Source organism: Athene cunicularia (genome assembly GCF_003259725.1).
Source record: "Athene cunicularia isolate RWA chromosome 26 unlocalized genomic scaffold, athCun1 chr26_part1, whole genome shotgun sequence".
NCBI classification, from domain to species: domain Eukaryota; kingdom Metazoa; phylum Chordata; class Aves; order Strigiformes; family Strigidae; genus Athene; species Athene cunicularia.
Window position 1 is genome coordinate 1,533,604 of NW_020799136.1, and position 17,425 is coordinate 1,551,028.

Below are 17,425 nucleotides of genomic sequence, written 5' to 3' on the forward strand. Positions count from 1 at the left end.
CCCCCGGGTGTGTGTGCCCCCCACACCTCCCCATACCCACGATACAGGTATCCCGGGCTCTCCAGAGCTCTGGTACAGGGTTAGGTCCTCACACAGGATATATCTGAGCCTTCTGATACGGGTGGATGAGCGGTACCTTGCGACGCAGCTCAGTCCTGCCACTGTTGTCACTTCACAGCGATATTTCCAGCTCCCTCAGCCCCGTTTAGGAGACGGGGGTTTGTAGCCCCCGCGCTGCTCGTGCCAGCCCTGTCTGTGAGGCTCCCGGGCTGGCAAAGAGGGTGCATCTGCGCAGGGAAAAAGCAGGTGAGGTGCTCTGCTTCCCCTGGGCTTTATCAGTTCAGAGCTTCCTCGCGCGGGGAATCTGCGGTTTGTCTCTGCAACCAAGGGAGCTCCCCTGGGGAGGAGGATGCTGCGACGACGGGGCGGCTGGTGGGAGGCCCAGGGCACCGGCCGCTGTGAATCCGAGCAGCTCTGCCAGCCTGCGTGCTGCGGGCAGGCTGGAGCACTGGAAAAAAACTTTTTTTTTTTTTTTTTTTTCTTTTTTTTTCTCTTCCCACTTTTCGCAGTGGAGATGCTCTGAAACTGCAAGTTATTTGCAAAGAGGAGGAAGTTGGCCAGAAACGGAATTTGTGAAGGTCTTAGTCTCCTCCTTGGAAGCTCCGGCTGGTAAATAACAACACCACACTCTCTGTGCACTCGTGCTGGTGCCTCCCAGTTCATTCTGACCTTTGCTTGACTTCAAAGACAACATAGATGGCTGATTTCAGACAGAACCTGAAGATGAGCCACCAAGATAAAAGGCAATTAGATAAGCATGTGAGAGTCTCTCTTGCTAACTCTTTTTTGAAAATACTTCAAGCCTAACTGGAAACCAGGAGTGGTGATGCAGACAACGAAATCCCACACCCACCATCTGGAGCCTGGTGATGACTGTCAGTGCCTTTGGGTGTCAGACAGAGGCTGCTCTGCTGTGCCAGTGCCTTGGGCACGTGTGCGTCCCCTCAGCCCGACACGCTTCCACCAAAGCGTGCCTCAGTGTCCCTTCCTGCTGCAGCAGCAGGCTCCTTGGCCATCTCTTACTCTTTCCCAGAACCAGGACCCCCAGCTGGACCCTCCCCTCTTCCAAAGCTCTCCCCCATCGCCTTGGGTTTGTCTTCAGCTTCGGAGAAATGTCACAGAGAGACTGCGAAGGGCATCGCGGGGCTTCGGAGTGTTTTGCAGCTCTAGACCCAGAAGAGGCCTGGCTCCAAGCAAAATGACAAAAGCAGCATGCAGCTTCCTTCCTGAGGTTCCCCACCACCCAGGACTTGCCTCTGAACTTCATTTAATGTCTTCTGGGAGCGTTCAGGACTGTCGTTGTGACCTTGATGACTCTTTCCTTGTTATGCCCTGCGCTGTTGTGGGACCCCTGACTTTGCCCCCACTCCTGTGATGCTGGCACTGGGCTGGCTTTATTTTAGCCACATCCTAGAAGCCTCCTGCCATGGCTTGGACTTGGGCTTGGAGAGCCTTTGGGCAGGTTCATCTCCACACCTCATATCTAGAGCTGGTGATGAGCACACTTTCCCAATTGCAAAAGAAAGCTCTGAGGTATCCAACTGCATCCCATGCTGCCGGAGGGATGAGGTCTGTGCCAATAGCTGTGTCTTGTTTTGGAGCGAAAGCTCCAAAATTCAACTTGAATTTAGATTTAATGTAACCTTTTAGCATCCTCGTCCATCACGCAATCCATGTATGTACGTGCTATGACGTTCACGCAAAATCAAGGGACTGTACGCGTGACCTGCTGACTCTGAAGGAATATGTGAAAGATTCACCACAACATTTTAAATTTTTAGTAGTTAGTAGGAAAATAAACCCTCTCTCCTCACGCCACCATCTTATTTTTAGTAGCAAACTTCCTGCTAAGGAAAAAAAAAATACATTTCTCGCTATCGAGGGGATTGGTTTTGATCAAAAGTCTGGCTCTGCTCCAGGTAGATCATCGGTGTTTGCTGCTACCTGAGAGATGAATCACAGAGATCTCTGTTTCCTAGTCTGTCGGCGCGAGCAGTGGCTGCTGCTCTTGCAGGGGCAGAGGCGAGGCCCTGGCGCTGCCAGCGCTGGGTCTCCCCCTCCTCGAGCCGTTCGCTGCCTTCCCATGGGGTTGGTCAACCCTGGACACCCCCCCCGGGACGCGCCGGCCTCAGGCTGTGCGGGACGGGAAGGTGCCTTGTGCGATTGAGACTGGGGGAGTATTGAGCCCTTGTGCCTGGTTGCTGTTTTGCTAGTGCCCTTAGTTTTCTAAAGACAAGGATTATGATGTTTTTTCCATGCATGGGCTGTTGGTACTTGCAAGCCAGCTCGAAATCTAGTGGAAGGGAGCTGTAGGCTTCTGTTGGCCAAGTAGGCTTTGACTTAGGTCGCGTTTCTGTCCTAGGGTTGGTTTGTACCCCAGCTGCTGGTAAGCCGTACAGGTTAAAAAAGCAAAACTTCCTGTGAAAAAATGAGATGATGGTTGTTGTATTTTTCTAAGCATCGGGACCAGGCACATCAGATTGTTGTCAGGATATCTTGCTGTGGAGCTTGGGATGAGCCGGGCTGGCACAGCTGAATTGCTTAATGCTCGGCAATGCCAGATTTGCAAAGCACCTTTTCGCATCGGGTTTGCCTGAACCTGGGGTTAGAGGGATTCTGCTGAGGGCTTGCTGGAGCTGACTGTCAGTGACAGGCAGTGACGGCCAATGATTTAAACCCAGCTGTAAAAATAAGGTGCCCAGCCACAAAACGTGCTTTTTCGCTAACAGTAAGGTGCTCTCCAGAAATTTTCCTTTCAGGTTAGAACAGGCCCACAGGAATCCTTCTGCAGACTTTTGCAGCACCTTTTCCAGCCAGGAAAAGCAAAGCTCTTCCTTGCTGCTCTGCAAACCAGAGCAACCCTGCCTGACCCAGCAGTGGGAAGCTGCAAGCAGGTTAGGGAGAGGGTGTGCATGATGTGCCGGTCACAGCAGCTGGGGTCAGCATTGCAAAAGATTCAGGAAATGAAGTTTTGGCTCAGGGAAAAAAAAATTTGGCACCACTGCCAGGAAAGGAACCCTGTCGTCCGGCTCTATCGTCTGGAGCGAAGACGACTCTTTTGTTGCTTCAGGGTGTGATGAAATGGTGGAGAGACCCTGCCAAGAGGCAAAGGGCAACAGACCACAGAAGGCAGAGGTGGAAAATGAGAACTGGCTGGGTTAAACTGCTGACTTGCCATCCCCAACCAGCTGAGGTTTTCTCCTTGCATTAGCACCTGGAATCTCCATCTCCTCTTCCATCAGAAAGCCCCGGGAAGCTCTCTGATTTGGGCATCCGGAGAGCTGGCATGGATGGGAACCAATTCAACAAATTCCCTTCTTTCCTCTGCATCATCATCTGATAGCCCCAAGAATGAGTCAGTGCAGCTGTGTCGTGCTCTTTCACAAATTAATAGATTGCTGGTTGGGAGAGGACCCGAAAATGTCACAGGGTTCCTGCATCTCTGTGGCATCACTTTGTCAGCCTGCTGCTTCGCGCTCTGACAGGCGTTTTGTGAACCTCCCTGGGGCTGAGTCGCAATATCAGGAGCTGAATCCTCCCCAGAGCTTCAGGACTCAGCAGGATAAAGCGGTTTAGCGCAAAGGGGAAAGCTGGCGGCTGCTGTTCCTGTTAGGTGGCTGCTCCTCCAGCCTGCCGCGGGGCTCTGTATTGCTGAGGGTAACCAGCCTTTAGTCATTGCGAAACCTCCTGCGAGCGGAGGAGACGCCGGCAGAAGGTGCTGGGCTCTGGGGGGGCGGTGGGGTGCACCGGGGGCTCGGCTGGGGCACAGCCCGGCACGTCGCATGGGAAAGGAGCTTCGCTGAAACCAGGCGCCTTTCTGAGAACCAGCCCCTCCGCTCCCAAACGTCTCAGCAGCCCCACGCAACCCCCATCCACCAGCTGCAGGTGCAAGCCGGGGAATTGTTTGGCTTTTCTTACCCCGTAGCCCCTTTTCGTTGCGTTTGTAGTTCGCTTTCTGCTCCGATCTGCGTCTGTGGCAGCAGCAGAAATGGTGCAACACTTCCTCGGGGTGTGTGCGGTGGGGCTGGATGCCTTCCACCCGCCTCGGACGCGTCCCGCTGGGACACCCGTTTCCCCCGGCCGTGTGTGTAACCCGGGGGGTTCGGTGAGAGGGGGAGCAGGGGGTGCAGCTCTGGGGCTGTGCAGCTCCCCCTTCCCATCCCTGTCCCGGTGCCGCACCTGGAGCGGGAGGCGGGTGCCTCCTGAAGCTCCCCACTGGGAATGCTGGGCCCTTACTGGTGAAGCAGGGTAGAAACCCTGGGTAGAAACCAGGGTAGACCCTTACTGGTGAGGCAGGGAACTGTCAGTGTTAGGTCAGGTTAATGGTTGGACTGGATGATCTTCAAGGTCTTTTCCAACCCAGATGATTCTGTGATTCTGTGACATGGCAGGGTTCAGGGCCTGATGGACAACCAGTGTGCTTGCTTGCTGTTAAGGGCTTTTTGAGGAGGGGTTGTGTTAACCTACGCTTCTTTTTTTCTATTTGCCTTGCGCCTTGCCGTGCTGTTGGAGAGTAGATGAGTTTGCGACAGGAACCTGCAGAAAGGGCTAGAGAAAAAAAGAAACGTTGATGTCGGGGTAGCTGGTGAAATACTTCCTCCCAAGTAACATGCCCTCAAACTTTAAAGCCTGCAGAAAACTGATGGTTGGGCTTTTGCAGGGGACAAAGTGATGGTTGAACAGTTGTTTGGCTTTCTAGAGGAGCAAGGCCTGTTCCTGTAGCGGGGTTCCCACCCTGCAGCGTGCAGAGCTTTGGGCTCGGTCCCCAGAGAGAGACCCAGGCAGGACGGGTGCTGCCAGCACCTGCCTGCACTGGGTGAGCGACTGTTGTTTGCTCCTTGAAAGCAAGAGCAACCCCTCATCGGCCTCACGTGTGATCCCTGTGGGAGCCCCGCTTGCCACCCTCACCGATGCTGAGACCAGAAAGGCTCCGGGCAATGCCGAGAGCGGGGCAGGGCATCCCCCAGCCACCCTAAGTGTGCCAGACCCCCCGCCCCGGGGTGAAAGGCTCGTGTCCCCGCACACCTCTCGCTATGAGACAGCGGAGCTGCTGCTCCTCCACCTTACGGGTAACGCCAGAGCACAGATGAATATGTGTCGGGCTTAGATTTCACTTGCTGAAATACTGAAAGTGGAGCCCCGTGGGGAGGGGTGGGATGTGCCGCTTCCCCGGGCTCAAAGGGACGCTTGGGGCTGGCGTCCTGCCCTCCGGCTGCGCCCCGGTGGCTCCATGGGCTGCTGGCCCCCGAGAGATGGAGACGAGCCCTTCCCAGAAACGGGGCCCCCGACCACTGAAAGCTGGCAGCATCGTGCTCCTGGCTTTAGTAATCCTGCGCCCTCCCGCACCCAGTATTAGTCAGGCTCTCGCCACCCAGGCGCAGCTGAGATAAGAAAGTGGCAGCCTGCGAAGCTGGGGCTGTGCCTGCTTCCCCCCGCTGCCCCTGGGTAACGCGTGCGCCCAGCCGGGACATGCCGCCCTGTTTTCACTGCTCTACCTGACCTCTTTCATGACAAAAGCCCCAATTTCAGTCACGTGCCGCTAAAATCTAGGACGCGGAGCGGCGTGAGCTGCGTGGGGCTGAGTGGGACAGCCAGTTAAAATTAAATAACAAGTGTTACCTATAACCACAACCGAAATCAGGAAAGTTCTGAGAGATTTTGCAATTTAAAAATAGTTAAAACAGAGTACTCGTCTCACTACAAGCCGGGTCCCTGGTCCTCATGGTACCCTGGGGGACTCAAGGGTCCCACAGAAGGTGCTTGTTGTCTTTGTGTCCAGAAACACATTTTTTTTCCTGTTACAAGGAAGAGGCCCGTGGGGTTTTGTTCCTCGTGCCCAGCCCACGAGAGGAGACGTCTGTGTCTGCCCTGCTGTATTCAGGAGTCACTTCCAGCACTTCAGCTGGGCTCAGCTCATCTGCCCTCCCCATGTTGGCCAACAGAATTTGGCCAAGAAGTTTAATCGCTTGACAGCAAGCCCACACTGCCCAGCACCAGGCTTTCAGGAAAGTCTCTGAAGAGAAAAAAAGAAAAAGCAGAAGAAACGTCTCCTTCAGGCAGCAGATGCTTTCATGCGTTGCATCTCTTGGCATGTTCCTTATTTGAAGTGAAACTTGCTTATGAACCAGGGAGCAGCTGGTGCTCGGGCGCTTCACTTGCACGAGCGCTTGTGCACAATTTGCAGCAATTAAACTAAAGCCCTCGTGAAAGCCGCCGACCTTTTCACTGGGCAAACCCAGCGTCCACACTCTTTTGCATCTTCCTGCGAGCCAGGTTTCTCTTTGATGGAGGGAAAAATTTAAATTAAAAAAAAAAAAGAGCGTAAGAAGCGAGCGGCTACCTGCACTGCAGCACCTTGCAAAGGCCACGCTGGTGGCAGCAGGGAGGATTGCCAACGCGGCGCGCTGGCAGTGATTCATCCGCTGCGGCTCGGCTGGTTTCACCAAGAAAACCCGCGGTTAGGCAAGCCTGGGCTTCGCCGGCCGTGGTGGGTTGTCTCTGTCTGTGGGTCCTGTGCCACGGAGCCCACTCGGGGTCCATCTCGGCTGTTGGAAACGTGCTGCTTCAACCACAGACGGAGCTTCTGCTGCGGGAGCACCGACCGGACTTTCTAGAGAGGAAATGGAAAATCGGGTGGTGGTTCTTGGTGTTACTGTCTGAACACCCGTGGCACTGGCTGCTGGGGCGTGCGGGGAGGCAGAAACGGGATTTTTTAGGTAGCGCTGGCTGCATTATGATGGGCTGGATTGTTCACGCTGCTCCCGGTGGGTTTGGTTTTGGCCTGACAGCGATGATCCGCTCTTCGAGAGCAGCACAACCAGCGCTCGGGAACTGAAGGTCTGACAAACCTCCTCCTCCTCCTCCTCTGTATTTAGACTGAATCTCCAATTCTTTTCCTCTAGGGTCTAATATTTAAACACTTTATTACTTTTAGGTTTTAACCCAAACAGTGGCTTAACCACATGCAGCCCACACCAGGTGGAAGTCTTTGTGGCACTGGCAGCGCCTGGTCGAGACGCGGCGTTTGGGCCGGGGAGCAGCTCAGCCTGGGCCGGGGGGTGACTCAGGCTCCCAGGTACCGGCGCTGCTGATCAGGCAGTGGGGTGAGCTCTCAGGAAGGAAACCATTTGCTTCTGTGGGATCAAAAAACCAGAAAACCACCACCCACCACCTCTGATCTATGTGACAGGCTTGTGCTGTTACTGTAACACCCAGACTGACACTGAGATTGGCAGGAACTACATCAGCACGGAGCGGTGGGGATAACGTGCCGCGCTGGGCCGTGCAGCCTCCCCGCCGCAGCAGCTTTCGGGGTTGCAGGAGCAGCAGAAGGTTGCACACAGGATTGCTGTGCAGGGGAGCACTGCCCCGTTTTGTTTTGCAGAGGGGATGCTGTGCCTGGGGGCTCATCCCGCGGCCCCGGTGGGACCCGGCACAGCGCTCAGGCTCTGCTCAGCTCAGCTCACCCGCTTCAGTCAGCTTCGATGTCACGCACAGAGCTCACGCTGCCATAGTAAAAAATTAGGTTTTGTTGTTTTTTTTTCCCTCAAAACACTGATGGTTTTGGCAGGCGTTAGTTGACTTTGGGACCCGAAGGGGTCAGGGCGCAGCCTGGCGAGATGCTGCGAGCAGGGAGGCCGGTGATGCTGGTGCTGTGATTCTGCTTTGAGGTCAGTGTTGTGAGTCTCATGGATGACTTGTAACGGTACCTTGGGTGTCTCAGCTCTGAAACCTGCCTGGGGTTTTTTTTCTTTTTTTTTTTTTTTTTTTTTTAAGCAGGGCGCCCCGGACAGGGCTGATCTAGCAGTGGGAAAAGGCTGCTTGAGGACATGTCCAGAAATGAATCATGGTGGTTGCTCCTCGCTGGAAAGGTCATTTGTCCATGGTCGATGCCGCCTTGGGTTGCGCAGACGGCTTCTGCTGGGATTTCCAGAACACCCTTCCTAAAACTCCTTGGAGATGATACATATGTTTAGTCAGAGGAGCGTTTGCGTGCTGTTGCCCACCAGCTCTGCGTCATGATGCAAACGTCCCTGTGTTTTGGTGACAAACGGCACGGATTTCTTTCCATGTGGCTTGCATGGCGATCTAGCACGAAACGTCCTCTGGGTCTTGTTTTCTCTCTCTCCCTCAAGCGAACCCCCGCCCCTGGCTGGGAGCCCAGCAGCACCTTTCCACATCCCCGCAGCTTCCCAGCCTGGTTTTGGAGGAGCAGAGCTGCATCGCTCCATCCCGCCACCTCCTCTCCTGCGATGATGCCCCCGCAAGCAGGCAGCTGTCCCGTCCGGATTGCTGACTTGCTCTGCCTCCATTTTCTGCTGTGTCAAATATCTCCTGCAGCTTCAGGTAACTGGAAACCTTCATTCTTTGTACAGCAAGAGGCATCCCATCTGCTTCCTTCCTGTGGTTACTTTAACCAGGGTGACTGAGCTTTACTGAGAAACTCACCACAGCTGAGCTGACGCTGCCCCTTTCTCCATGCAGGGCAGAGCCCAGGCACCAGTTTGGTCGTGAGGGTCCTTGGCCTCCTTCCTCATGGGCTCTGACAGCTTTTTCCTGCCTCCCTGTGGAAGAAAAGTTACATAAAAGGGATTAAAATGGGTGCGGTGGGGTCAGGGGATCATGTGGACCAGATGTGTCCGGGTTGAAGCTTCAAGCAGTGCTCCTAAGTGAAGGTTTTACTGAGAACACAAATAATCTCTCGTGGCAAACTCAGCAATTCCACTGCCCATCACCAGCCTGAAGTTTGGGCTGAAACAGACTTAGAAACTGTCATGTTAAATGAAAAAAAAAAAAATTATTTCTAATGCAGCGAGGAAAGAAATCCCAGCTGCCAAGAAACACCTGGAGTCTGCTGGACTTGCCAAGTCAAGGGCTGAGAGGTGAAAATGAAAGAGGCTTGAAAGTGAAACAGGAACGTGGCCAGGCAGGTACCTGCCAACAGCCGCCCGGGGCTGTCGGTGTGAGCTGGAGTTTGGAAGTGGTTACGCTGGTTGAATTCTGGGTTTATTAGTCACAGAGCTGTAAATTCCCACGTGAGTCTGCTCGGTTTTGTTCGGGATTCAGCTGCTGTGCGTAGGGATCCACGTGCACAGATACGTGATCCCCAGCCTGAGGAAAAGCAAGAAGTTCGGTTGATAATTTGCATCAGTTTGGTTTTTATCTAGTATCTACTATCTGATCTAGAATCAGGGCCTCATCCTGGCCGAGAACAAATGTGAAGTTAAAAACATCTCGGTAGATAACGGAGGCAGCAGTGTGATCTCCTGTGAATCAGGGGAAAGGAGGCGCAGGGATGTTAAAGCCCTGGTGATTACCCATGACGTTCAGGCACGTAACCCGTTATTTAACTGTAAATGCTGTGCTGGAAAGGACAATGGCTGAAAAACTTGCTACAGTCAGAGGCTGAAGAGGCTGCAGTGACCCATGGAGTACCCCAGGACCAGTGTTTCTCTACTGGAAGAAATCACCGGCCGGTATTTTGTTCCGGCAAATTTTGTCCAAAATTGGCATTTAAATGTGAGCATCTCAAGGTCTTCTCACTTCCCCAGTCATTAATGCATGCGACGCATCCTTGGTGGTCCTCCTCGCCTGGACCCCTGCCCACTGGGCTCCTCCCCAGCCCGGTGACACTGGGCACAGCATCTACGCACCAGTGCTGATTCACAGCCTTGTTACCGACTTGCAAGAACAGAACAGAGGCTTTATTCATTAGGAGGTCTTTATTAGCAAAAATAAAAGATTTTCTTTTCATACAGATAAACACGCAAAAGTTCACTCAGTGACGGAAAGCGGGGCCAAGGCACGGTGCCCCCCCCCAGGAATGGAGCTGCTGATGCTCTCGGCTCTCGCCGCGGCCCCGGGGTCGTCCTTGCTTCTCCTACATCACTGAAGTCAAGGCGTTTGGTGGAAAAACAAGTACAGAGTTGGCTCAACGTGTCCTGGTAAGAAGGTCAATTTAAGTTTTCCAGCGTGTGTCTCCCACGCTGCCCTTGAGCCGATGCCACCCCGCTGCTTCCAGCAGAAGGGGAGACCCCCCAGAGCAGCGTTCCTGCTTTGGGGCTGCCCTTGCTCTGGGATAACCAGTTCCCACGTGGGCAGGCTGCCAGCAGGAATGCCCTTCTGTCACCAGAAACGTAAAAACAGAATAAATCAACCGTAAATAGCCTCTCGTCAGCGGTAACCTACAAAGCAAGCAACAAACTCTTTCATCATACTGGCGCCCTAATACTTCTAAATATTAGAAGCAAATGCCTTTGGGTTGTGGCGTTTTCCTCCAGCTCAGCGTCCTGTCGCACTTGGGGGGGAGCACACAGGAGGCTGGCGGGGGGGACGAAGGGGAGCCCGAAAATCAGCCGCTCACCGGGGCGGGGGGGGCTCCGAGGCTCCTCCTGCGCGGGGTTGGAAATAGCACAAACCCAAATATTGTCAGTGCTGCGTGCAGCTTTATGAATTTGAATGCAAATTACCCGAGCCACCTTAAAATGGTGGTGAATTAAATACCTTCGAACTTCTAAAAGATAAAAAAAAAAAAAACAACAAACCAACAAAACAGCAAGTAAAACCCAATCAAAGACTGGAAAATAGTAAGATGAACTTTTGAAAGTGCAGAGTGGCTGACCCAGCAGCTCTGGAAGTTTGTCATTAGCAACATTTATCTCGAGTTCTATTAGAACCAAACATTTCCTTTCTACTACTATTTTTTTTTTTCTTTTTTCCTTTAATCTGGACTAATATATAGACCGAAGTCTAGAGGTGGGGTTAACCAATCTATTGCTGTGGCGTGATCGCATGTTGTTCATGGGACTGCGGGTCACCTCCACATTGCTTTTCATACAAAGGGAAAAAAAAAAAAAAAAGAAAAAAGGCCCTTGGTTACATTTATGGTTATTTTGCTCAGTGCAAAGCCATGGAATAATTCTGAATATTTCAAAGTCTAATTCCAGCTGCAGAACTAGAGTCGGTGACATGATTATGCATAAAACCATTGGATCGCATAAATAAATAGAGGGGGTAGAGCATGAGGAGAGTGAGTGCTATTTTGCTTAAAACTAAACTTTGCTCAACTCAGAGCTGGGATTGCTCCTGATGAGGTGACTGTGCTCGGTGACACTGCACTCAAGATCGACTCTGCTCATGACCTGCTCCCCAGAAGAACACCGCTTTGGGTGTTTTGAAGCTATGAATAAACTAGCACGATCATAAACTGTATTAAAACATTGAAAAATAAATAGTATTTTACAAGCTCATCGCACTTTTCTTCAAAACATACTGTAAACATAGACACTGAGGTATTGGAAGTAATAAATATTAAATTCAGTTGTTAAAATAACTTTTAAATACAATACCAAACTGGAAGTGATTGACCCGTAATTCTTGACTTGAACCCTAAGATAACTTAATCTCTCATGTGTTTTTGCAGCCTAAAGTGATTTCTGAAAAAAAAACCCAACCAAAACCCCAGCAGGATTTTGTGCGAAAGGCGCAGACCCATTGGTGTTTTCACTTCTTCCTTTTCATCAGCAAGTACTCCTCGATGTAGTTGATGAAAATGTCAAACTCTCCCATGGCCTTGTAGATTCCGTTCTCGTTCATCTGCGGGTGAAAGCCAAGTCTCTTTAAGCCTGAACGTGTCGATGTACGTGATGTGCAGTCACTAGACATATCCTCCTCCCACCGATATCTCCAGCTTCTCTGCCCAATCCTTCAGGGGAACCTCCCGGCTGCTCCTCTGAGCATCGCTCTCTGGATTTCTCTCAGGTATTTATATAATTAATCACTACTTTGGATTCTGTTCTCTGTCCTAGGTTGAAGCTGGCACTAAAATCTGCCGCCTTGCCTGGGACGGTGGGTTCCTCCCGACCCCAGCGCAGCCCCGCGGGCGGGGTCCTTACCTTATCGAACGTCTCCTTGATGTGCTTTATGGTTTTGCTTCTCTTCTCGCACGTGAAGAATCTGTGCTGCAGAGGGACAAGACCAACGGTTCAACCACAGGGGTTTCCTTCCCGGGGCGTGCGGCAGCAGCTCTCCCCTCCTCCTGCCCCTCGTCACTGCCGCCCCGACGGTTTCCACCTTCCCCCCCTCCAGCCATGGGGGTCTCTGGGGCAACACCTGGGGCTGCTTTGCCCCGTGCACTGATGGAAGGGGCCTGCTGAGACCTCCTGGCCCCCCAGCCCTCTCTTGGCCCTGTGCCCCTTGCTGCCAGCCCTGGGTGAGGGCAGCCCCGCCGTGCTCTGCCCGGGTCAGGATTTGTCCCGTCAGGTGATGGGGTCAGGAGCGTCTTTGGGTGGCATCGTGGCAGAGCCGCGCTGCTCCGGCACCCAGGTAAGGGACAGCCCCTCCACCCTCCCTCCCCTTATCTCTTCACCAGACTCCCTTGGGTGGCTGCAAATAAGTGGGGCCCCTGAACAGAGCCTCCGAACCGTCGCTATTTAACTGACAAACGCCTGGAGAAACCCCATCCTCATGGGGTCTGCCTGCACCCCTCCGCTCCTGCGGACCCCCAGCACCCGCTCCCCACCCCGCTGCTGCTCTGGGACTGACTCTGCCTTTCCAGAGCACTGATTCCATCTCCCCGTGAAGCTGAGCCCCACTCACACAGCGCCTCATGGTCGCCTTCAGGCTCAGCAGCAGGTTGCCCAGTTCGCCCATGCTCTGCTGGTGGTGGGTGCTGGTCCTCATGGCGCTGGGCAGGACCTCCTCGGTGTAGAACCGCATCATCTCCGACACCGACTGGCAGCCGAAGCTTCCCTGGGCGAGAGGAGGTAACAGTGTTGGGGCTGGCCACCAGCCCCGACGTACACGAGTGCTTTTTGAAATGACAATCGCGGCGGTGGTCAGGGCGCTCGCGGTGGGGGGTTCCCTGGGGGGAACCCAACGTCAGCCCCACCGCAGACACACGTGTTGCCGCTTGGCTGGAGAGCTGTCCCTGTCTGGTGTTAGGGAACGCCCCAGTGTTCGCTCTGCTTCCTTTCTTGCAAAACACCGGCTGAAGGATGAGGAAGGGTAAGGGACTTCGAAGAGAATTACGATTCTTACCTTAAACTCATCCAGCAGTTCGGAGCTGAGCAGCTGGATGCTGAGTTCATCATCTTTTGATTGCTGTGGAAGGATGCAACGGAAACATGAGCTTCGCTCCGACAGGCAGCGAACGCTGTTTTTTTTTTTTCCCCTTTGCCTTACTGAACCGATAGCTTTGCTTGTTTGCGTTTGTGGTCTCCCTGAAGCGAGGGCGAAGAGCGCCCAGCACCCGCGTGTGCACGGCACAGTCACCCCAGTGCGGGAGCCACCAGCTCTTTGTTCCATCACCTTGCCGTGCAGCTGCCGTTAGGTCAGGACAGCAAGATAATGAATCACAAACTTCAGCGCCAGTGATTTCACTGGTGTGAAACTCCTCCCGCCGCTGCCAGCTGCCGCGGGTGTTGGTGTACGAGCGCTGATGCGAGCCGCCCGCTCTTCAGAGAGGGGCCAAGGTGATGGCAGCGAGAAGCGAGGCAGCCGCCCCAGTGCCCCCCCTGCCTGCGGGGTCACCAGGGCAGGAGGGTTTAGTGCCCCCAGTTTTGTTATCTCGGCAGGTCTCCAGTCAATGGGATCTGCAGCGGGTGTTTGTGCTCTGGAAGAACAAGAGCTGCAGTGGGGTGGGTTGGCACCACCCGAAGCATCACCCCGTGGCACAAAGGTGTGTCGAGGCTTTCCCGAGAGTTTAAAAATATTCCCACCCAACATCAACTGGGAGATTTACAGCAGGCTTGAAATCTAAAGTCTTGACCGTGTTCCTCTGATGGTCAATACAAGCCGTGACATCAGCCTGAGATTTCATCGGGAGAATTACCTTGGTTTATCACTAAAACACACTGACGTTAACTAAAACAGTAACGAAGATGTGACCAACCATCTCTACCAGTACTGATGCAAGGATAAATGCTCTGAGCGAATCTTGTGCTGCTTTCTTAGCAACCCTGAGGCTCCCGTTAGCTGCGATGCGAAGCCGTGACCCGTTACGGGCACCAAGTGCTAGTTACTGCAGTGTTCCTCCAGTCATAAAATACCATGCACAGGCTTTAGTGGTTCTTTCAGAGAAAAACTCTGTAGCAAAAGATTTCCCTTTTCATCTAGCATTAAACTTTAGCAAGGCTGGACATCGTTGCTCTGAAGAAGGAACTATTTCCTTCCTATTAATGCAGTGAATAATTTGGTTTGCAGCGTTTCGGGGGAACTCTGGCTAGTAAGGTTCACAAAGATTCATTATGAAATCTCTTGAGTTCATAATAGCTAAAACTAGGAAGAAACCTCTTGCACGTTGTCTCTCGGTGAGCAATGAAACCGAACTTCTCTTTCACACCCCCATCAGCCTGTAACACAACGCACGACCAAATAATTTCTGCTGGGAGGAAGCTGTCTTCCTCCTCATCCAAATCACCGAACGCTGCAGAAAAAAAAAAAAAAAAAAAAAAAAAAAAAGCAAAACGAGAAGGAGAAGAAACCATCAGGGTTATACTTACAAAATAATCCTTAATTTCCTCAAACTTGATCCTCAGCTCTCTGAGCTTCGCAGGCAGGAGCTCGGAGAAGTGGAGGCAGCTGGGCTCGGCGGGCGAGCACCTGTCGGGCAGGGTGCCGGCGGCCAGGAGCAGCAGGAGCAGGGCTGAGCGGGGCTGCATGCTGCGGGGAGCGAGCTGCCTGCCTCTCCGTCCACTCCCGGGCTGAATTTCACAGGAGGCTAAAAAAGCAGATCTGTAGCCTTCACCTTGATGGAGCCCCTAATTTATACTCTCAAAACATCGCTCAATTTCCTCTCCCCATTTCCTGGCGAGCAATATTGGGGTTTTAAGTCATTCATTAAAACCAAATGTCACTTGAGTTTCCCGTCAACTTGGGTTTCCTGTTCTCTTGACCCCCCTCCTCTCCTCACACCCCATCAAAATCTTTTGTGCTTAGACTCTGCATTTTTTTTTTTTTTTTTTTTTTTTTTTTTTTTTTTTTTTTTTTTTTTTTTTACTCATTCTTGCTTCTTGTAAATTTAGATGTGGCTGAAGAGGAAAGCTTCAGATATAATGTGAAGAAGGAAAGGTGCTGCGTGAGGTTACTTTTGCATTCTCACAGTTACTTTTTATTTTTAGACGAATGCCCTATTGTTAGGGGGAAAAAAAAAAAAAAAAAGGGTTTCTATTGTCATAGCTCTGTACCAAACCTGCACTTAGGTTATCTCCAGCACTATGCATAATTCAGCAGCATTACTTTTAATCAACCTGTACCAATACATTGTCTCCTTTGGCATTCTAATGCTCTACTGTAAATGCATCGAATAATCTTCAGTCTTCATTTTAATTTTTTTGTTTTCAGTGAACGCACATGCCTGTTGAAGTCGATGTGAATTTTCACTGCCTTCAGCAAGCTCAAGGGCTGCACTCCCAATCCTCAGCCGCCGTTGTGCCTGCTGCTGGGATTAGCCCTGGGATGTGCTGGGATGTGGTTTTGGAGCCCAGCCCGGCTGGGATGTCGCCGCTCGGCTTGTGCAGGGCTGCCTGGCTGCTTGCCCCCGGCAGCTGGGTGGGAGCGGGGTTTGTGCCACGGGAGCTGCAGGTTTTAACATCGGTGCGTGGCGGTAAAGTGTATCAGCAGGTTGTGGATATTCATGTTTCTGGCTTTTTAACCCGATTTAATTTTCTAGGAATGCACACGAGCCCCATCCAAGCCATGCAGTGATGATTGTATGAACTGGGTGTACTAGGTTAACTGAGCCTTATTGTCCCCGCTCTGATAAAATTACCATTTCAGAGCTGAAGATAATTCCTCTGACGTCTCTCGTTTTCCGCTTTCCCCTCTTTCATGTCCTTTTTCTATATATACATTAGTACACAGCTCCCTGCTTCCTTTTGATAAAGATTTCACTGATGAATTTGAAAATCTGTTATCTAAAGAAGAGAAAGTGGAGATGAATTTAGCTTTCCTGAAACCAGAAAGTTTTATTTGAAGGCTCCCATACGACTTTTAGTACAGAACGTTCTTCCCAGCCTGCCTCCAATACATCGCTTTGGACAAATCACTTCCATTATCACTTGCTTCAACCACACTGAACTTCTTTTAAGTTGAATTTGCAAGCCTCTGTGAAGGGACTTGTTGCAAAAAAAAAAAAAAAAAAAAAAAAAGCTAGAAAAAGTATTGTTTGTTACCATATATTTAGATTTTTTTTTTAAATTTTATTTTTAGGAGCAGAAGAGAGGAATGTTTGGTGTACATGTGTATGAGTAAGAGTGAAGGGGATGAAACATTGGTAATTGAAGGGTCTGAGGCAGATACGGTGTGGGATCTTGTGTTTTGATTTGTTTTCTTTTTGTTGTTGATGTTGCCTCTTCCAGAGGAGACGAGGAAGCCCGCTCCTGGTGAATCACTGCAGGCACGCTGGTTTATCTGAATCACAGCATGTCATGTATTTCGTGACCCATTTGTCTACCCCTGCTCTAACGCAGCCGTGTGGTTTCTCCCCTTGACTGCCAGCAGAACCGATGGGAAAGGAGACGAGCAAGCAGCAGCAGATGGCTCAAACAAAACCAGGTAGTTTGAAACTCAACCCGTTTCCACTGGTAGGATCCCACCTCTCGCTGGTTCTCTCTTGGCTTCCACCCTGGGAGATTTTTTTGCTTATCTCGGATTAACTCGAATCTGCCGTGGGTTGATAAAGCTTCGCTGCCAAGATCTGGGCGGCTGCTTAAGTTTCATCAGGGCATCAAAACTGATGTGGCCAGGGCAGTGGGGGCGATGCTGGCAGGAGCCAGTGCCCCGGAGCGGGTCTGCGGGCAGGCTGGCCCAGGACCAAAGCCTGGAGCTAAACCCCTGGGTGGAGGATGCAGCCCCGGGCACTGCTCTGCAAACCGGGCCCCCTGCAGCGGAGGGGTCACTCTCAGCCTCAGCTGGGGGTTTAGGTGCTGGTATTTTTGTGGGATGCAAAGCAAAGGATCTTTGGGCCCACGGGAATCTCCTCCGCTGTCTCGGCGGGAGGCGGCGCGGTGCCGGGAGCCCTCCTCCCTCCCTGCCCGGGAGCTGAGCGCTCCTTTCCAACCTTCTTTTATTTTGAGCAATCTGCGTGTCTCCATGAAGTCATTTCAGTTTGACACCCAGAGTGCGCAGAGCGGTTCTGTCTTGTGCAATTCCCTCCTCCTTGTTTTGGAACTTTTTTTTTTTTTTTTTTAAATTTTTTTTTTTGCTACGAGCGTAAGCCAGCTGTGTCCATTCCACAAAGGAAACTCTGCCCTGCGCACGGATGAGACTCTGCTGTGTTTACCTGTATTTCCTTTGCCGTGTCAGAGATCTTGACGGTGCAGTTTCGCTCTGACTCACTCTTGCTTACTGCTGTGGAAATGCATTG

General features: G+C 52.0%; 1 protein-coding gene across 1 annotated transcript; it reads right to left on the minus strand.

The window, feature by feature from the left end:
- Window positions 1-11,318: 11,318 nt before the first annotated feature.
- IL10 (interleukin 10) lies at window positions 11,319-14,953 on the minus strand. The gene is made up of 5 exons (XM_026864245.1): window positions 14,562-14,953; window positions 13,099-13,161; window positions 12,658-12,810; window positions 11,955-12,020; window positions 11,319-11,655 (listed from the first exon to the last, which is right to left on the minus strand). Exons 1-5 carry the CDS (start codon window positions 14,718-14,720, stop codon window positions 11,563-11,565), a joined length of 534 nt encoding a protein of 177 aa, XP_026720046.1. The 5' UTR covers window positions 14,721-14,953; the 3' UTR covers window positions 11,319-11,562.
- Window positions 14,954-17,425: the final 2,472 nt, after the last annotated feature.